The sequence below is a fragment of the Ochotona princeps genome, chromosome 24 (genome assembly GCF_030435755.1).
Source record: "Ochotona princeps isolate mOchPri1 chromosome 24, mOchPri1.hap1, whole genome shotgun sequence".
NCBI lineage: Eukaryota > Metazoa > Chordata > Mammalia > Lagomorpha > Ochotonidae > Ochotona > Ochotona princeps.
Window position 1 is genome coordinate 14,150,365 of NC_080855.1, and position 20,366 is coordinate 14,170,730.

The following is a 20,366-nucleotide window of genomic DNA, read 5'->3' on the forward strand; positions in this document are numbered from 1 at the left end:
ATTTTTTGTAACTTGTAGTTTTATTCTTCATTATCTTCAATTGGGGAGATTAAAACAATTAAAACTTACTATTGTTTCCAAGTCACAGAACTAAATCAATGTCAAGGATGCTTACGCCAAATTTTCAATGTTTTTATTGTTGCCGAAGCCCATATTGAGGAACATAATGAGCAAAAACACACACTCCAACTTCTTCGAAAGTCAGAGTTATGCAGAGAGGGAGAGAGATTTTCTCCTTGCTGGTTCACTCCCTAGATGGCCACAATGGCCAGGGCTGGGTTAGGCAGAGGCCAAAAGCCAGGAGCTTCAGCTGGGTTTCCCAAGTGGGTGGCAGGGTCCCAATACTTGGACTACGTCCTGCTGCTTTTCCCAGGCCCTTATCAGGGAGCTGGATCAGAGGTGGAGCATCTGGGACATGAACCAGGTGCCCACAGCAGACGTCGGCTTGCAGGCAGCGGCTTTCTTTGCTCACTATACCACAACCCTAGCGCCATACTCAGGGAAAGCAGAGTGGTACGTTCCAGGGGCCACGAATGGCTCTGTGAACTGCTGCTCAGCCCTTGAATGGATTCCTGAGGACTTGGGCAAGGGCCAGATGGGGCGGGCATGCCTGGTCCAAGGGCCCTTGTATGGCTGCTCAGTGGGTGGGACTCAGGGCTCCAGAGGCTGACTGGGTACCAGGAACCATGGGAGGCAGGGGAATGGGCCACAGGACACGAGATGAAGCTAAATCCTACGGCTGCGGCCCGCGGAACCTGTAGAAGGTTACTGAGCAGCAGAGGGACGCACGCGGATCTGTGAGGGGAAACTAGAGGCAGGGACACAACCTCAGGAACAGACACCACGCACCGGTGCAGAAACAGCGCTTGCCACACCTGCTAGGGGGTGTGGCCACAGAGCCAGTTCTGGCCAATGAAACGCGACAGACGGGGGTCATTTCCGGGGTAGAAGCATTCAGCAACTGCTCTAATCCCACTTGCTCTGGTCCTTGGTGTTGGGGTGGAAACCTCCGGCGCTCCAAGCCCGATGCCCAAGCTCCTCTCTGCCCTCCCGGTCTTCAGGGATGCTGTGTGTTCAGCTTGGGCACCCACCTGACCTCGCAGCTGCGGGTCCCCTACTCTGCCTCCTCCCAGGCCCTTAGATGGGCATTTTTGGGAAGCCTTCCTTGTCTTCTGCCAGCACCCCCACCTGTGATTACAAGCCTGGGGTGGTGGGGGTGCTGCAGGGTCTTAAACTGTGTCAGGAAGCAAGGCAAACAACACGGCAGCTGGTTTGAAGAGGTGTAGCTGGCTAAATGGGGAAAGGCGTGGGGGCGGGGGTGTCCAGAAGAAAAAATTACAATTTGTTCTAAACCATGGGCTACATGTTTTAAAGGATCCATAAACCCATATTGAAAAAAAAAAAAAAAGCACACATACATTAAGAAAGGTTAGGAAAGTTCTTTCCGGAGAATGCCAGGGGACAAATACAGAGGTTGCAGCCTTGTCAATGTCATGCAGAAGGGACTCAACCCACGGTCGGGGACGTGAACTGAGAAACTCGCGCAGGGATCTCAGCGGACCCGCGGGGACCCTTGAACAGGGGCGGCGAGGTGCCTGACCCTCTACTCCAAGGACTCACGCACTTCAGCATTTACCACACTGACGGCCCCACCCGCGCGTGCGCACAGCCCTCCTCTCCCGATACTTATTTCGCGCGGCTGGACGGGCAGATTGGACCCGCGGGGCGGAAATGAGCCTCAGCCGGTTCCGGCGACCGGGTCCGCGGTGAGGGCAGCGGCATGGAAGAGGCACCTCACGGTGAGCTCGCGGAGCGGGAGTGAGGGCAGGGCTGAAGGGAGGCGAGCTGGTCTAACTGTGACACTGTCTCCGTGCAGATTGTCCGGGGGCCGACAGCGCCCAGGCGGGCCGAGGGGCTTCCTGTCAGGGATGCCCCAACCAGAGGCTGTGCGCGTCGGGAGCCGGCGCCGCGCCGGACCCGGGTGAGGAAGGGGCGCGGCCTGCACGGGACGCGAAACGCGCAGGCCCGGAAGTGGAGAGAACGGGGGCGGGACCTGAGGGAGGAATGACAGGCGCCGGTGACCAATGAGGGCGACTGGGACGGAGCCAGAGGAGGTGGGCTGTGGAGGAGTAGGTGGTTGAGAGGCGGGACTTGAACTGAGGGGCTTTTTAAGCGTGGGGGGCGGGGTTTGCGCAACTGGGCGGGACCTTGGGGATTAATGACAGCCGTGGAGTCCGGTGGAACTCTTAGGGGGCTGGGCCCCAAAGCAGCGGGACGTGGATAAAAGTTGGGAGGAGTGAAAGGCGAGGCCAGAGGCTTGAGTGACCGTGGATGCGGGAGGACAGAGTGGATGAGTGTTGAAGGCAGGGAACCCTCTGTGGCTTTGCCACTTTTTCTTTTCAGCCATTTTCTTCTTTTTTGAGGAGTGGCTTTCTCATTCATTCAACAAGAGATAGGCTTGGAATGAGGCCAGCGAGTGAGCGAGCAAATAAACCCTTGCAGCGTGGGCAGGACTCTGGTGGGCCCACTTCGGCTGATCTTCAATCCAGAGACGGACTTGGGTTTGATTCTCGTGCTGCAGGCAGCGTGAGCCCCGTCAGGGCTGTAGGCCTGGCCGTCTCCAGGGATGGAGAGAAGAGTAAGATCCCAGTGACTGAGCATACAGGAGTCTGAAAACTAGCAATAAAGTGACTGAGCATACAGGAGTCTGAAAACTAGCAGGCACCTGTTAGCGTGTGTGCTGGCAGGGTCCCAGCCGCAGCGCGGTGGACACTGGGGCCAGATCATTCTTGGTTTTGGAGACTGTCCTGTGCTAGAGCCGAGCAGCTTCCTATCCATGTGACACCAACAGTGTGTCCAGCTGTCCCCCGGAGGGGGTTTGCTGCAGGTTGGTAGTCACTGCTGTGTGTCAAGGACATAGAGTCCCGCTGTGGCACCACTATCGTTCTAACAGGGGGAGACAAACAGGCAAGGCGATGAGGCAGTTTGAGGTGTGGTGGTCGTGGCGTCGGCTGCTGGGTCCCATTGGGAGTCTGAGACAGACTGCTGGCGGCAGCTCCTCCATGGGAGGGACAGTCAGGGACCTCACGCCCTGGGTGGTGTTCTCTGCAGCCGTGGAGGAAATCAAGGAGAAAATGAAGACGGTGAGGCACAAGATCTTGGTGCTGTCTGGGAAAGGTGGCGTTGGGAAGAGCACCTTCAGCGCCCACCTGGCCCACGGCCTGGCAGAGGACGAAAGCACACAGGTGAGGCCTTGGGAAAGATGGGGGGCTCCTTCTGTTGAGGGGGTGTGGGGGTTCTTGGAGGATGGTTCCTTACTCACGCTGAGCTGGACGGAGTCTTCAGGGAAAGTGACCAGCCATCGGGCACTGTGTTCCATCATGTTCCCCGGCCAGGGAGGTGGTTGGCAGCTGTGCGCCCCTCCCAAGTGTGGGCCATGTGTCGCGTGAGAACTGGGCTGCTCGCTCCTCCTCAGGGACCACATTCTGCTTTCTCTCTATACCAGGAGCCTTGCAGACCACGCTAGCAAGCCATACCCAGTGCCCGCTCCTTGCCTGGCATGTGAGCTGAGAACACGTTTGTGTTCAGTTGTCACATGCCTTAATTTTTGCCCACCAAGCCTAAAGTGTTCTCTCTTTGGCCCTTGGCACCCGGTGGTTCATTGCTACCCACTTAGCCAGATGACCGGGAAAACTCTTAATGGCCTGAGCTGTTCTCTGGGGGGGCTTAGGACTCTCACAGCTCAGCTCTGTCTGCACCAAGCCCTGACCCTGCGCAAGACACCAGCTCTTTCTGCCTTGGGTTTCTAGTCTGTGAGGGTGCATGTGACACTCGGCGCTGTACCTGCTGGATGGCAAAGTGCTAGATGGAGGTGTGGAGTGGCTGGAGCCTGGAGCAGTGGTGATGAGCTCCGTCTTAGCATGGTGTGGCCTGCCCAGAGCGCTACACGAGCCCACACACGGGCTGTGTGCTGAACAGTCCCTTGGCACCTGAGGGCCAGATTGGCCATGTCATCCAGAAGCTTGTTTGCTGTTACAAACTGCAAGGAGTCCTAGAAAGCCCTCTGGCAACGAGCTTTAACCTGCCGCGTGAGAGTGGGCCACTGGCGGCGTCCCTGGCTCGAGTGTCAAGGACGTTGCTAGGTGCTTGTGCATGTGGCCGACGGAGCTGCGGTACTTAATGCAGCAGTGGCTTTCGGGAAAGAAGGCAGCAGCCAGGGAAGCGTGTTCCTCAGCAGCAACAATCTCCCTGTTCCTACCTGTGCACGGTGGCAGTGTATGGTTAACACCATAGATGTTTATTCATCCGCAAGGCAGAGTGACAGAAGGAGAGCGTGTGAGCTTCCATCTGCCAGTTCACCCCCCAAAGGGCGGTAGCACCAGGGCTGAGCCAGGCCAAAGCCAAGGACCAAAAACTCCTTCCAGCACTCCCATGTGGGTGGCAGGGGCCCAAGCACTCAAGCTGTCCTCTGCTGTTCTCCCAGGAACATGAGCAGGGAGCTGGATTGGAAGCAGAGTGACTGAGACTCAAACCAGTGCTCCGACACAGGATGGCAGCCTCGCAAGTCGATGTTTAAGTGGGCGTTAAGCTGCTGCACCCAGCCTCTACCCCACCCCTGTCCTGTGCACAGCTTCCTCCTCACCCCATCCTTCTGCCTGTGACCAGCGGAAGCTTAGCACTAAGTCAGCTCCAGGCTGTCCCGAGGGAGCGCTTAAGGTGGGCAGGTGTCTGTCATCCCTTTAGAAAAGGGCCTTGCATGGGCCCAGGTAGAAGAGGCCAAGGAAGGAGGCACCTGTACAGAGTGAACCTGACCCCAAGAAGTCAAGGAGTTGCATGCCACCTCTCCACTACACAGGCTGCTGTGCAGGGCAGAACTGTGGACTACGGGGCAGTGAAGACACCCACTGGAGCGCCCACATCCCTGTCACAGTGCTGGGCTCAAGCTGTGGCTCCGTTCAGGCTTCCTGCTAGTGCAGATCCCAGAAGACCACAGCTGATGGGGCCCTGCCAGCCATATGGAAAACCTGGATTGGGTTCCCAGCTCCAGCCCAACCCATCCCTGACTGTTGTATATTAGTGAATGGGAGCTTTCTCTGGGTTTCTCTTTCTCTGGCACTTGCATAAAATCTTTGAAGAGCCTCTGATGCCCATTTTAAAAAATGAATAATCTTCCCTGTGACCTGAAAGGCAGGCTGTGCCACCAAAAGGCTCATACTATGTCTTTGGGGACCCCAGTGGTCCCCCTGAGCCCTTGTCTCAGAGATGAGCAGCCCAGACAGGTGAGGCTGAATGACAAGAAGTGCAGACACACGATCTTGGGGACCAAGAATGAGAAGCAGACTCCCCTTCCCTGGGGTGCTGGGTAAAGTCAAAGCCTGAGGGTGTCAGCAGCCCCACAGCATCCCCGCCCCTCCTCCCTGTGGTGTCTCCTCTTCCTGCCAGCTCCTACCAGGGATGCTGTGGCTGAATGCCAGGCTAGTGACAGATTCCATAGCAAATTCTACAGGGACAGGACGCAGGTCTCCCCTGGGATCCAGGTAGCACTCTGGAAACCAGCCCAGGGCCGGGGCGTGTGCCCCATCTGTTTCTGACATCCTTATGTCCCCTGTCCCCAGATTCGCTCCTCTGGTTCTAGAAAGGGAAGCGGGTGAGATTGTTTCCTAAGAGAGGGTGTGGAGAGTTCGCCTGGGGGACAGCTTCTGTCAGCACCACACCAGTGGCGTGCTTGCCTTTGGGAGGCTCCCCTGCAACATGCCCAGGTGGCATTCTCATCAGCCCCAGGCGGAGCTGGGCTCCTGTAGCAGGTTTCAGGCGGAGCGGGCACTGCTGCTGGTATGGCCCAGCAGAGGGCACCCTGGACCATGAGGTCCCAATCGCCAGCTGGCCTGAAAGGTTGGATTTGTGAAAAGGCGGAAAGAGGGAAGCAGGAAAGACCGTGAGGCAAGTTGCAATGTTACCCAGAGGTGCTGCACTTTGGATCCGAGACATTCCAGTTTTGAAGATGAACATGGACACTGCGCTCCAGAAGGTTCCAGAAGGCCATGTCTGACCTCACATCTCAGATGAGGAAAGCAAAATGTTTGGGGCAGAAGGAATCCCCAGCCAGGAGCTTCTGGATTCCCTTATTTGGCCTTTCACGAAAACTACTGGTTAACCTTCAGGATCACAGGAGTGCAGCAAGAGTTTGGCTCTGGTCCTCCTCACCAGGCCCAGCAGGAAGTGAGAAGAGTCCTGGCCTTGGAGACAGAAGACCTGGGTTCATGTCCCTGCTCTGCTGCTGGCTTCCTGAACTGGTCACCAGGCCTCTCTGACCATCAGTCCCTCCTGTGAACAGATGACACTGCTGAGGCTTGTGGCAAGAGTGGGGCGTGCAGTGGCTGAACCTGGGGGTGTACATGGCCTGACCCCCAGGCCTCTCCAGTCACCCCAGTAGAGCCTGGCCAGACGCAGGGTGGGGTGAGAGGTGACGATGAGCTTGGCCTGAGGAGTTGGAAGGCCGGTGGCATTTGGCTGCCGAGGGACGCCAAGCCTGGCCCTGCCCCAGCCCGTCCCTCATCCTGCAGCCTCGCGACCCGTGCAGTCGTGCACACCTGTGTAATGGCACTGCTGTCTTCTTCCCCAGGTTGCTCTCCTAGACATTGACATATGCGGACCATCAATCCCCAAGATAATGGGCCTGGAAGGAGAACAGGTAACAGCGAGCTCACACACGTTTTCCCCTGCTGCTGCCTGCGTTGGCATTGAACTGCTCGCCCTTAGCAGAGGGCTGTGCATTTTGGTGCATGCACTTGTCTACTTTAACAGTAGCTGTGGACTTGCCAGGGCGTTACAGATAAAGTCCATCCATCACGCTCGGTTCCATTGCCTTGTATGATGGGAAGGGAAACAACAAGTGAAATGCAGAAGTGGGACGCGGAAATTCAGCTCTGACCGGGAAGGCTCAGCCAGGGCTTGCTAGGGGTCTGCACCCTGGAGGAAGGGAGGCTCTTTCTGCCCTTGTGGTCTCCCCTGAGGAACTGAGACTATGAGGCCACTGTGTGACACAGGCAGGGGGTAGGGCTGCTACCAGTGTGCTGGTGGTGGTCTCTTCCTGCTGGTTTGCAGAAGTGTTTCCCCCCAGGACAGTGTGGGGAAGCTAGGAGGAGGGCGCCGTCTCCTTGACCTGGCAAGATGCATTGTTTCCCTCATGAGTATTGAGCACTAGTGAATCGTGGCAGAGGACCCTGGACTAGGGCATGGTGCTGTGTAGAGAAAGGAGGTGCTGTACAGAGAGCTGGCAGGTGAGTCTGTGCAGGCCTCTGGAATCAGGACACCTGCCTCCTCAGCAGAGGAACCACACTGGGGTTTCACAAAACCAGCACTGTTTAATGATATAAGAAGAAGAAATGAACAGGAGTCCGACTGTTTCCTCTACAGCAATCGGCCGTGGCACATTTACTCACCCTCCTCCCCATTTTGGACACATGTGCCCAGAGTGTGCATGCATGTTTACCCCTCTTTTAAGCCCAGACAAGTATGAATAGGAATTGATAGGTTATTAATTTTTAAAAAAATTTTGTTTACTTTTATCGGAAAGGCAAATTTACAAGAGAAGGAAATACAGAAAGAAAGATCTGTCCACTGGTTCACTCCCCAAGTGGCTGCAATGGCCAGAGTTGAATCAATCTGAGGCCAGGGGCCAGGAGCTTCCTCCAGGTCTACCATGCCAGGTACAGGGTCCCAAGGCCTTGGACCATCCTCTATGGGTTTCTCAGGCCACAGGCAGGGAGCTGGATGGGATGTGGAGCAGCCGGGACACAGGGACACAAACCAGTGCCCATATGGGATCCCAGCACATGCAAGGTGAGGGTTTAACCACTAGGCTATGTTGCCAGGCCCCATATGTTATTAGAGAGGTAGAAAGATGGAGCTCCCATGTGCTGTTTTGTACCCCCAAATTCCTACAATAGCTGAGGCTTGGCTGCAGCTGAAACGGAGAGCTGGAAATCGGTCCAGGTCTCCTAGGAAAGTGGCAGGAAGCCATCCATGTGAGCCATGGCTGCCTCCTGGAACATGCGTCAGCAGGAAGCTGGGGTCAGGAGCCATAGCTAGTTACTGAACCCAGGCACTCTGATGTAGGATGCGGGCACTGTCACCACTAGCTTAGTTCCTGGACCAAACATGTCCCTTTAGGTAACTGTATTTAAAAAGAGACAAAATTCCAAGTCTTTCACAAAAGATATGTACTAGACAGAACCATAAAGACAGAAAATAGATTAGGGGCTGCTAAGGCACGGGGAAGGGAGCAGGACCATGAGTGACAGCCAGGCGGTGCAGGGATTCACATTGGAGTCATTAAAATGTTCTAAAATTGAGTGTGGTGGCAGGTGCACTCCTCTGAATATACAGAAAGCCACTAGGTTTTACACAGTAGATGGGTGAATTGTAGGGCCATGAATTGTACTCCAATGAAGCTGTTGGAAAATCTAAGACTTCATCATCATCGCCATTAACAACAGCAAAACACCTTGTATTTTGATGGCTCTGTTTCTTTTGTATCTTGATTGCTAAGGCTGACATGTAATGGGACATATTTTCAGTACTGGTTTAGTAACAGAGGCCAGGCAGAGTTGAATGTAACACTGAAGAACATCCTCTGTGGGAAGGGGCTGTTGACCCCAGCTCTCCCCGCTTGGGGTCATCAGGCTGGAGCCCAAGCTCAGGCCTCTGAGCGGCAGGTTGTAGATGGACTGCATGCCATAGGTCATTCCCAGGGTGAGAAGAGGCTGGCTGATGCACCTGCATCTCAGATCGCAACGCCTGGGTTCCCAGCTCCTCCTCTGGCTCCTCCTCCAGCTTCCTGCTGATGTGGACCCTGGCAGGTGGCAGTGACAGCTCCGGTGCTTGGGTTCCTGCCACCCACATAGTGAACTGGCTTGCATTTCTTGCCCGCTCCTGGCCATTGCAGGCATTTGGGGAGTGAACCAGGAGGTGGGAGGGCTCTCTCTCTCTCTCTTGAATTTAAAAAGTTATTCCTTTTACTCGTGGATTCTTAGAGAAGCAGCCTGTGGCTCCATGGCTACCCAGTTGATGCCTGTCATGTCTGTGATAATACCTCAGACCTCAAGCTGTATTTGAACTTGAGTAACTGTGGTTCCCTGGCCAGGCAGAATTTCCAAATAACCCAATTTGGGAGCCCAGGGTTTCAGTCGATTTGTGTCTCCCATGGCCCAGCCCTCTGACATGCTACCAAGAATTCAGTGGTCACACAAGACAGTGGAGTGGCCTCCAAAAAGCGGCCCTCCTTGTTCAAGTGTGCGTGCACAGAGTGTGTGCTGTCTCACAAGCGTGTGTTGACATTGATGTCCACACAGGTTCACCAGAGTGGTTCAGGCTGGTCTCCGGTGGTAAGTTTCCCCCTGCCTTATTTCTAGAGTGCTGCGCGTGGGTTGTGCACAGTCGATTGATTGTGGGGCAGTGGATGCGGTTAGGACTGGGGATTGTGACGTCCAAAGGGCTGGAGCTTAAATGTCCCTGTGGGCCTCTGTCCTCTGCCTTGCCCAGAAGGAGCCCTTTGGAACTGAACAGCCATGGCTGTGTTTCAGTAAAGCTTTATTAGCAAAAACAGACATGGGCCCGATTTCTCCTCAAAAGCCCCCGTTGGCCAACCCCTGGCCGAGACAGTTAAGGAAAAGACATTTGTGTGTGTGTGTATCAGCTGAGTTTCCTGCACAATACACAGAGCTGCTCGGTGCCTTCTGGGTTGGTCACCCCTCTTTGGTAACCTGTTTCATCGATGGCTCTGGGATGGCCACAAGGAAGCCATGTGCCGATTGTGTGCCCCCATACGAGGCGCGGGCCGGCCTCACTGTGTGGTGTCAAGGTAAAGCGTGCCTTGCCCTTGCCCCTGCTGTCTCTGCAGTACGTGGAAGACAACCTGGGGGTGATGTCGGTGGGCTTCCTTCTCAGCAGTCCCGACGACGCCGTCATCTGGAGGGGACCCAAGAAAAACGGTTTGCTGCTCCCTCAGTCCTCCTGTCCTTGTGTCTTCCCGAGAGGGCTGCTGCCCCAGCTTCCATCCATAACCTGTGCCAGCCCCAGGTCAGCCGCTAGCCATGGCACAGATGGTTGGCTCTCTCCTCCCTGGTCAGAGAGAATGATGAGAGGCACCAGCTTCTGGATCTCCTGGGAGTTGGCATGTCCTTGAACCTGCAGAAACCTGCAGTTGCTGTGCTGGTGGCCTGCGTTCCCGTGGTCTGTTTCTGTGTGAGCAAGGGGACGCATAGGCTGGGCTGTCCCAGGATGGAGGACAAGGGCCTAAAAGGTATTCTGGAGTGCCAGCTCCTCAGCTTCAGTGGGCCACGGAGCCCTCAGGTCCTTGCTGGGCAGGGTGTGACCTGCACCACCTGAGCCCGGGTCTCTGTGGCTCCGGCTGCTATCCACTAGAGACTGGCTGCGCCTCTCCCCCGGTGCACCCCCAGATGGCCTGCAAATGCTGGATGTCCCCACGGAGAGGCCCTGACTTTGAGTTGTCAGAGCAGAGGCCTTGCGCTACAGATGTTGTGACCCACGATTCCTCCCACAGGCATGATCAAGCAGTTCCTGCGTGACGTGGACTGGGGCGAGCTTGACTACCTCATTGTGGACACTCCTCCAGGCACGTCGGATGAGCACCTGTCAGTCGTGCAGTACCTGGCCGCAGCGCACATCGATGGGGCCGTGATCATCACTACCCCGCAGGTGAGCGGGGCCCACCCTGCACTTCTTCTGGCGGCTCCTAACCCCGCCCCCGCAACAGCTGCAGCCGCACCCCCTCAGGACTCTGCAGAAACCCCATGTCAGGAGCTGCCTCTTTGGTGTTTGCTGTTGAACATTTGGCTTCCCACAGTCTTTTTTAGTTTTGGGATAGATCTGAATGGGCTTTATAACTTTCCCCTGTCTACCTGCCAGGCACCTCATAGCTGTGCCACGAGCTCCCCATAATCCCAGCCAGAAGGGTGAGCCTCCCTTAGTGCTGCCCAGAGTAAATCCTGCACTGAACAAAGACAGTCAGCTGTGACTGCAATTCGTTGTTTTTTTTTTTTTTAATGTTCTTATTTTATTTGAAAGGCAAATAGAAAGGGATAAGTCAGTTGGCTTTCATCCACTGGTTCACTCTCCATGTGTCCTGAACAGTCCAGGCTGCAGCCAGAGGCCCAGAGCTCCATACACGTCTCCCACAGGAGTTCTTCGGCCATCTTCGGTTGCCTTCGTGGACACGTTAGCAGGGAGCTGGATTGGAAGTAGAGCAGCTGGAACTCAAGCTAGCACTCAGATGCGATGCAGCATCATGGGCAGCAGCTTAGCTCACTGTGCAGCATGTTGGCCTCCCAGTTGATCCTAAAGGGGCCCATCCTCCTGCTTAGCTCCAGTATGCTCCCTGCGCGTGCCCCGTGAACAGGGCTTGGGGTGTACAGTGAGGTCTCTCAGTTTGTCATGGGACGCTGAGACCTTCTTTCATCTCCTGTTCACAGACCAGCTCACACTGGGCAAGGAACCAGAGAGCAAAGCCTAGATCACACCCTCGTTGGCACTTTCTGTCTAAGTGCCTTTTTCTTGCTCCCTGAGGCTGATAGCCAGATGTGTGTCTTGGGGAGAGAATAGATCACGGGAGGCCCTGACTCTCTTGGGCCGTGATTGGTCAAGTGACAGGTGCTGAGGAGCGAACACCCCAGACAGCAAGCAGCTGCACCAAGCTGGGGCAGAGGCATGCATGGAGATGGTGAACATGGGCGCGGCTAGAGGGCACTAGGCAGTGCGGTGGCGGCAGTAACACTGAGACCAGGTGTTCAGGAACTGGAAGTGGGTTTGAAGGTCCCCCGCTGGAAGGCCAACATTCCTCGTCCTCTTTCTACCAGTAGAGTTGTTTGTGCTCCTGAACATCTAAGCCAGGAATTAGAAGACTTTTTCCATCAATGGCAGCTCGTAAATATCCCAGCCTTTGAGGCCCTTGCAATCTTTGCCCTAGCCAGTGAGCACTGAGTGAGGGCAGCCACAGGCCAAACAGGCAGGAGCTGGTGATATGGCCCAGCAGGGAAAGCCACTGCTTGTGATGCTGGCATCCTGTATTAGGGTGTCATTGGAGTCCCAGCCGCTCTGCTTCTAATCCAGCTTCCTGCTGATGCTTCTAGGAAAGCAGTAGAAGATGTCTCTCACGTGGCAGACCCAGATGGAGTTCCTCAGCTCCTGGCTTTGACCTTGGGCTGTTGCAGGCATGTGGGGAGTGAATCAGTGAATGGAAAACAGGTCTCTCTCTCTCTCTCTCTCTCTCCCCCCTTTCTCCCTCCCCTTCTCTCTCATTCTGTCTTTTGAATAAATGAGTAAATCTTTAAGAAAGAAAAGCAGCCAGCCGGCCAGGTCTGGCCTGCAGGCTGTGGCTCGCAGGGCTTTCCCTCCTTCAGAAGATGGTATTGGCTCGGGGGACAGGGACCAGCAGGACAAGCACAGAGACGCGGCACAGGCCCCTCTGCCCAGACTCTGATGCATTTACTGGCTGCTCGGCTGCTCGAGTTCATCGTCGGGGAGTTTTGTGGGAAGGAATGGCAGTGGAAACAGGGCTTGTCAGCACATCACAGGTCCTAACCAAGTGCTGACTGAACACACGGCCCAGGCCTCTGGAGCAGCATGAGGGGACAGCTGCTGTTTGGCCTCACGGCCCTGGGAACACCCCGTGTCCCCGCCCTTGGCAGGAGGTGTCACTCCAGGACGTAAGGAAGGAAATTAACTTCTGCCACAAGGTAAAGCTGCCTATCATCGGAGTGGTGGAGAACATGAGCGGCTTCATCTGCCCCAAGTGCAAGGTGAGAGCGGGGGGCCCGGCTCTCGCCCCCTCATTCACACCCTCCATTGCCAACTAGAGAAAAATGCTGGTGGTGGCGTTTAAGTGTCTCCAGTTTTCTTAAGACTTCTGAAATAACTCACCCACCTCATTCGTGTCCCTTCCAGAAAGAGTCACAGATATTTCCTCCCACGACCGGGGGTGCTGAGGTCATGTGCCGGGACCTGACGGTGCCTCTGCTGGGCAGAGTGCCTCTGGATCCACACATAGGTGGGTGAGTGGGCCAGGCATGGAGGAGGGAGGCCCCCACCCTGCCACTGGGGGGAAGCAGCAGGAGCTGCAGACTGAGTAAGGGGGGTGGTTCCTTGGGGAGAGGAGGGCAGGGTCTGGTGAGGGGACTGGAAGGGGCGGGCAGGCGGAGGGAGGGAGGGGGCTGAAACACTGATGCCTTGGGAGAGTGTCCCCAGCTGGGAGCTGGTCAGTGCTGTCACAGCCACAAGGCTGGAGGGTCTGGGATGGGTGACCACCATAGTTGTGGCCCTGTCACTCCTAAGAGCAGAGCATGACAAGGGCACGGGCTTCAGCCTCAAGCTGTGGATTCCGGTGCATCCCCTGGCCCATGCTGAAAATCTGAGGCTCTGATGTTCAATGCCCTGGCCTCAGATCCCTGCCCCTCCCCACTAGTGTGAGCGTGGGTGAGCCATTTCACCTTGCTAAGCCTTTACGACTTGGTCTGTAAAATAGGACAGCTGGCTACTGTGAAGTGGCTGCAAGGCTCAGACAAGAGGATGCTGGGGAAGTGTCAGAGCACTCTCCTCACAGTGCCGCCCACCCAGTTGTGGGGGCTGCAGGGCAGGAGAGGGAGCCATGCCTGTCCAGCTTACATGATTTCGAGTTTTCCCTAACAGGGTCTGCGTGGGCTCTGTGGCCACCAGCCCAGCTGGTTCTACTTGGCCAGCGTCTTCCTCACAGGTTCCTCCCCAGATCTGTTTCCCATCCATCAGAGCAAACACAGCCTGGGAGCCAGGGCAACCTCAGTCCACTGACAGGGTCAACCGGCAGCAGAGGACAGGGTGCCAGGTGTCCCCATGCTCAGGCCCAGTGGTACAGGGGGTCAACCTGGGGCTAAGGGTTGGTAGAGTGGATGAGAGGTGACACTGCGAAACATGCCCATCAGGACCACTGGGTAACACAACCAACTCTGGGTGCCAGCAGAGGGTGGGAGCAAAGAGCCATACAGTTGTGCAAGACAGGCTGTCTGGTTGGTGTCCACGTGGATGACCCCGAGATAACAGTATCCCTGCAGAAGAATGTGCTGTCTACTGCCTTTCGTATCTTTAAGTGCATGTGATGTGTGTGTATATGTGCCACATTTATATATACAGGACCTACACTGCCCGACTTAGCCATTTTTGGACTTAGTTTCTTGGTTCATCCTTTTCGAGATAGAGAGCTCCCATCTGCTGGTTCATTCCCTCAGTTCAGTCCACAACAGCCAGGACTGAACTGAGTCAAAGCCAAGACTCAGGAGCACAGTTCAGGTTTCCCACACAGGTAGCAGGAACCCAGTGGCCAGAGCCACCCCCTCTGCCTCTTGGGGTGTGCACAAACAGGAAGCTGGGGTCGGCAGCACAGCTGGGCGTTGAGCCCACACACTCCCGCGTGGGACCTGGCATCTTCAACAGAGTCTTCATGGTTAGCCCAACTCTCCCAGTCCCCGCCACCGAGATTTCTTCTACCACATGGACTCATCACCTTCTTTACTCAGACCCAGAGAACCCCCTAAAATGCATGCTCCTGGGGGCTCTGGGACCTGCCTGGGCCACACACCACCCACATGATCTGGTCATGCATGGGCACGCCAGCTGGGAGCCCTGCCGGGCCACTAGGACCCAACTGAGGTCTTGCAGAACCACTGCCACCCCCCATACCGCCGCTCCCCCTGTGCTCTGTGCCATCTCATGACAGGTCACCTTCAGGTCCTGTCATCGTTGGTGCAGGAAGAGCCCCCAGACCTCCTTGCCGCTGTGTTTGCTCACGGACTTGATTTCTCTCCTGTCTCTCTAAGGCAAGAGCTGTGACAAAGGCCAGTCTTTCTTTACTGAGGCACCAGACTCCCCTGCCACGCTAGCCTACAGAAGTATAATTCACAGTAAGTGCACATGAGAGCCCGGGGACTGCAGCCGCCTCTGGGCCGGGCAGTGACACGGGGTGGACTGGGCTGGGTCATCCCTGCCAGCCTCAGAAGCAGTCATGCTGCTGGGGATCTGGAGCAAGCACCAAGAGGCCTGGGCAGAATCACCTGATACATCAGTGTTGTGAACAAACTCAGTTGTAAAGATATGAAAAAGGAAATACAGTGAAGCTATATAAAAATGGATTTTAGAAACCACCAGGGCGAGCCAGCCCACACTGGCGTGCAGGCGGCCGTCAGCCTGGTGTAAGGTAAGGGGGCCAGCAGTTACACCATGGTGCCCTGACGTGTGGCTGGGCTCTGTGTGCTTGGTGCAGTGGCACCAGAGTCTGCAGAGTGGGCCCAGGTTTCTCCATTTATAGACAAGACTGTAGCAAGGCCTCCTGCCATTAGCTATGACCACAGTGGGTAGTGTGGGGTATATTCAGGTCATGGTTGAAGGTTCAGGCACCCTGGGGACAGAGCTCATTATGGGATTAGGCTATGGCCCCACCCCCATTCCCCATCCTCCATCCCCCATCCCCCATCCAGTCAGCATGCAGCATCCCCTGCCCTGGGCAAGACTGCCTGGGGTCTGACACTCTGCCCCATCCGCCTTGTCTGTCAGAAATCCAGGAGTTTTGTGGTCTCCCCCGGTCAAAGGAAGAGGAGCCCATCAGTTCCTGAGACAAGAGAGGGCTGCAGGCCAGAGCCATGGAGCTGAGGGACTTGCTGCCAGCCTGTCCAGCCTCATCTGACCAGCAGGGCACAGGACCAGGTGGGGCCACAGGCAGAGGGGGACCAGAGCTTGCTGTGATTTCACGCCCATGGAGCTGCCCGGTGCCTTCTGCTTCTCTCTAGATTCAGGCCGAGGGCTTCCCTGATTGATGTGTGTTTGTAAAATAAAAGTGCTTCCTTGCTACCTCCTGGAGCCTGCCTTCCACGCCCAGGCATCTGTGGGAACGTGGGGTTCATCCACACGTGTGGGGCCCGCATGGACGCACAGCCGTCTAAGCTGTTCCTGCCTCTGAGGAGGAACAGGCCTGGTAGAGCACTAGAGGGGACACGGGTGGCTTCATGGCAGGGGACAGGGCCACATCCCCAGCTGGGAAATTGCATCGGGGTGAGCCCCAGGCCAGGGGTCCTCGTGAGATAGGGGTACACTGTCCAGCTCTTGGGGGACAGTCACCCAGACCAGGCTGACTGTTCAGTGTATGCAGAGGGGGCCAGCATCATGCACAGAAAGGTGACAGCTCCATAGTTGTCACCATGGCGACGTGAGGCGGAGTTAATCTGTCTCAGACACACACAGGAACTGAGACCAGCTGAGGGAAGTGCAGATTGCTGTCCTCCGTCCCGCTCTGCGTGTAGTAGAAGGCTGGGCAAATCCCTTAGGTCTCTCCTCCCACCCCTCATTCCCCCTCTGTCCCCCTTGGGCCAGCACATGTGGGTCAGATCTGCCTGTGGTCACACCCCGCTCCAGAGTGCCTGGACAGAGCCCCGGGGCAGCCCCCCATCCGGCCACCTCAGGGCCCTTGGGGAAGCACAGCAGGGCTGGGACACACCCTTCCCACAAGCTCCCGTGCCCCACCGGGCCAGGCCTCTGAAGTCCCCAGGGCAGGCCTGCAAGGAAACCGGGCCATGGCTTCCTGTCCTGAAGCTCAAGGCAGGCCGCTTTGGCCAACTGCAGCCAGGCAGGCCACCAGGGCAGGGAGCCTGCTCACAGCAGCACTGCCCAGTCCCACTGGGCTCACGTACTGCAGGAGGAGGAGCCTCGGCAACACAGAGGGCTCATCAGTTTCCTACCTCCAGAAACACCTGCTACATTAAATAAAAATTAATGTTTTCCTCAATTCTGTATATATATACATATATATATATATATTTTAATCACTTGAAACTGGGGCCAGCATTGTATCATAGCCAACCGATCCTCTGCCTGTCACACCAGCATCCCATGTGGATGTTGGCTGGAGTTCCACCACTCCATCTCTGATCCGGCTCCCTGCTAATGGCCTGGGAAAGTAGCAGAGGATGGGCCAAGGCCTTGGGCCCCTGAGCCCACAATGGAAGAAGCCCCTGGCTCCCAACTTCAGAACAGCTCAACTCTGGCCACTGTAACCATTTGGGGAGTGAACCAGCACCTGGAAGAACTCTATCCCCATCTCCAACTTTCAAGTAAAAATAAATCAGTAAAAAAAACCCACAAACTTCAAATGAAGGTGTTGGTGTTGCAATGTGTTGGTAAAGCTGCTGCCTGCACTACTGGCATCCCATTTGGGCACCAGTTCAAGTCTCAGCTGCTGCACTTCCAATCCATCTCCCTGATAATACGCCGGGGAAAGCAGCAGAAGGTGGCCCAAGTGTTTGGGTCCCTGCACCCCAACCTGAATGAAGCTCCTGGCTTCATCCTGGCGGTTGTAGGCATTTGGGAAGTGAACAAGTGGTTGGAAGATTCTCTCTCTCCTCTCTCTGTGACTGCCTTTCTAATAAATAAGCACATCTTTAAAAAAAATCACCTGAAATGAGCCATGGTGGTGACCATAGGACAGTACTGTAGGACTGCATGGCAGCAGGTCCGTGCGGAATCGGATCCGCAAGGAGGATGCAGCTGGCAGGGCTGAGGTGGGGAAGTTGTGGAGGCAGACAGGTGACGGTGCAGCCATGTGAATATACAGAATGCCACTGTACTACTACATGCTTTAAGTCAGTTTAAATGCTTCATTGTATGTATGTTTACGATGATACAAAAGCCAATACCACATCTGACCCAGGCGATGTTGCATAGCACAGCCGCCAGCAGGCCGCCCTTGCCTTGAGCCTCTGGAGGCCAGCAAGGTCCAGGAGTCAGACCTCAGCACTCACCGTCTGGAACACCGTCTGGGACAAGAGGCTGGCTGCCACTCTGCTGAGGTCACTGTCGCCTCCCATCTTGCAAAGGATGTAGCCGTACAGGTTGGCGGCCTGGAGAGAGATGCCAGCGATGACGAGGGCCTGCACGTGGATGAGGCAAAGGCAGCTCTGAGCACACGTCCTGGAACAGTCCCCTCCAGCCATGCAGAAGCAGCTGCAGCACTCCAGCCTAAGGGGAATGGCCAGCCTCTCCCCAGCACGCACTCACAGATGTCTCAGCTGGCCTCAGTGCAAGACGGGGAAGCTGGCCAAGGCCCTGGCCTGGGTCAGGCCCAGCCAGGTCCAGATTGCAGCAGGGCTTATCCTGTGTGGGGGCCTTTTGTTCTCTGTGGAAGGGACAATGCCTCCAAAGTAAAACCTGTGGTTCCTGAAGCTGGCTTAGTGCTACCCAGGGAGAACTCCTTGCCCAAGGTAGGACACCTGAGGATTTTATTTTTGTTACAGATTTACTTAGTTGTGGGTCTCAGGACGGGGCATCTTGCTCGGATCCCGACTCCAGCCACCACGTGCATGTGGTGAGCTGCCCCTGGGCCTGCCTGGGCTCTGGGGGCTGCTCCCTTCGGGGTAAGTCTCCAGGGCTGGGTTGGGCAGGCCCGGGGTCTGGGGCCCACCCACCACTCTCATTGAGCAGTGGACAGCAGTGGACGGGATTGTGGAGGGGCGCGACCTTGGGCCTGGGGGCTTAAACTTCCAGCAGCCGCCTGGCTGCTGGTGGGTCTCAGGACCGGAATAAAAAAACAAATAAATAAAAAGAAATATAAATATAAAATAAAAAAAACCACGAAATATAAAAAAATAAAAACAAAACAACAAAAAAAGATTTACTTAGTTATCCATTTGAAAGGTAGAGCAAGTACTCGGGCCCCTGACACCCAGATGGAAGACCCAGATAGAGTTCCAGGCTCCTGCCTTCAATCTGGCCCAGCTCTGGCTCTTGCAGGGACCTGGTAAGTTAACTAGTAAGCGGGAGCTCTCCTGCTTCTCAAGTAACAAGAGAGACTAGCAAAGTGGCATAGCGGGTATACCACCTGCGACACAGGCACCCCATGAGGGTGCTGGTTCATGTCCCAGCTGCCACACTTCCAAACCAGTTCCCTGCTGATGGCCTAGGAAAAGCAGTAGCAGATGGTGCAAGTGCGTGGACCTCTGCTACCCATGTGGGAGACCCAGGTGAAGCTCCTGGCCTCACCTGGCCCAGACCTGACTGTTAACAACCTATCTGAGCAGTGAACTGAAAGATGGCCTATGCTTCTTCAACAAATATATATCTTAAAAAAAAATTTAGGTGGAAACAACCAAATGGCCATGAGCTGACGAGTGAGAAACAGAATGTGGTCAACCTCAGCCACGGAGGCTACAACACATGTGACCCCCTGAAGACATCCTAGGACTACGTGTGATCCGATGGACCCAGATATCAAGAGATCTATAAGACCAGAAAGCAGTGCCTGGGTGCCCAGGAATGCGAAGGAGTAATAGTTAAAGGGTTCTGCTCTGGGGATGACAAGGATACCCTAAAACTGACTGTGGCCACATTTGTACAGCTCTGTGACTGCATGTGAGAAGACATCGGGTTCTACCGGGGGAGAGTGGGTCTTCACACAGCTCAAGGGAAATGTGGACTATGAAAAGGCTGAACAGACCACAGCCATCTGGGGCTCCAGGGAAGCTTCATGCACAGGCTCGGGCTTTCCATGAGCTTTCTGAAAGTTGCCCTCACGCGCTCTAAACTGGCAGCCTGTGTGACAGGTGGAACATTTCTCAGTCCATCCCCACCCTCCTGCTGGGTAACAGGCAGGGTAGCGCAGAGGCTGGGGAGCCTCACCAGCCACTTGAGCCGCAGGGAGAACAAGGTGCTGAAGAAGAAGACGACCCAGATTATGGGGCAGATGACAAGGCCCAGCCAGAAGATGCGGGCTTCTGCTTCCGTGGCAGCCGTGTGGCCGGGAGACACCTGGCCCAGGAAAGGAAGTTTGCTTTCAAAGCCTGTGGACACTTGGGCCCCATGGACCTTTCCAGGGAGTGCCAGCAGCAGGGCCAGCAGGGGTCCCAGGGAGATGCTGGGGCTGGAGGTGGCCTCTGTTCCAGCTCCACTTGGTTCTGCTCATCATGGGCTGCACCTTTCTGGCTTCAAAAATCCAGTGGCTCTTCCCATCTTCATCGATCTGGTTCCACCAGCGGAGGCCCACCAGGAGTCGTCCAGTAACGTTCTGAGGAACACGGACAAAAAGAGAGCCAGTGTCGTGCTTAGATCAGTGAATGGAATCACACCCCACCCCACCTCTCTCCCCGTCAGGGCAGATCTGTGCTGGGAATGGGAATGTAGTGGGTTTTCTAATCAGAGTCCAGGCTTCTTTCTTTTTTCTTTCTTTTTTTTTTTTTTTTGAGATTTATTTATTCTTCTTGGAAACTCAGATATGCAGAGAGGAGGAGAGACAGAAAGGAAATCCTCCATCTGATGATTCACTCCCCAAGTGAGCCGCA

General features: G+C 55.5%; 2 protein-coding genes across 9 annotated transcripts in view; one reads left to right on the forward strand and one right to left on the reverse strand.

Moving 5' to 3' along the window:
• The first annotated feature begins 1,685 nt into the window (after window positions 1-1,685).
• Window positions 1,686-15,864, forward strand: NUBP1 (NUBP iron-sulfur cluster assembly factor 1, cytosolic). Its single transcript, XM_004586752.4, has 11 exons — window positions 1,686-1,799; window positions 1,877-1,981; window positions 3,112-3,245; window positions 6,623-6,691; window positions 9,354-9,386; window positions 9,902-9,992; window positions 10,565-10,719; window positions 12,708-12,818; window positions 12,964-13,066; window positions 14,865-14,948; window positions 15,598-15,864. Exons 1-11 carry the CDS (start codon window positions 1,781-1,783, stop codon window positions 15,654-15,656), a joined length of 963 nt encoding a protein of 320 aa, XP_004586809.1. The 5' UTR covers window positions 1,686-1,780; the 3' UTR covers window positions 15,657-15,864.
• A 1,806-nt stretch (window positions 15,865-17,670) lies between these two features.
• TVP23A (trans-golgi network vesicle protein 23 homolog A) overlaps window positions 17,671-20,366 on the reverse strand; it is a 29,493-nt gene continuing 26,797 nt past the window's right edge. For 7 of the 8 annotated variants that reach the window (XM_058681127.1, XM_058681126.1, XM_058681125.1 and 4 more), the window contains exons 4-6: window positions 20,003-20,092; window positions 19,708-19,836; window positions 17,671-17,963 (exon numbers count right to left, since the gene is read on the reverse strand). In XM_058681127.1, coding sequence (XP_058537110.1) covers window positions 17,817-17,963; window positions 19,708-19,836; window positions 20,003-20,092 — 366 coding nt within the window. In that variant the 3' untranslated portion in view covers window positions 17,671-17,816. The remainder of the gene's footprint in view (window positions 17,964-19,707; window positions 19,837-20,002; window positions 20,093-20,366) is intronic. The other variant, XM_058681124.1, reaches the window with a different exon arrangement.

Coding starts and splice junctions, on each gene's coding strand:
- NUBP1 (XM_004586752.4), top strand. Junction 10,720..12,707: donor TGATCATCACTACCCCGCAG/GTGAGCGGGGCC, acceptor CGCCCTTGGCAG/GAGGTGTCACTCCAGGACGT. Junction 12,819..12,963: donor TCATCTGCCCCAAGTGCAAG/GTGAGAGCGGGG, acceptor TGTCCCTTCCAG/AAAGAGTCACAGATATTTCC.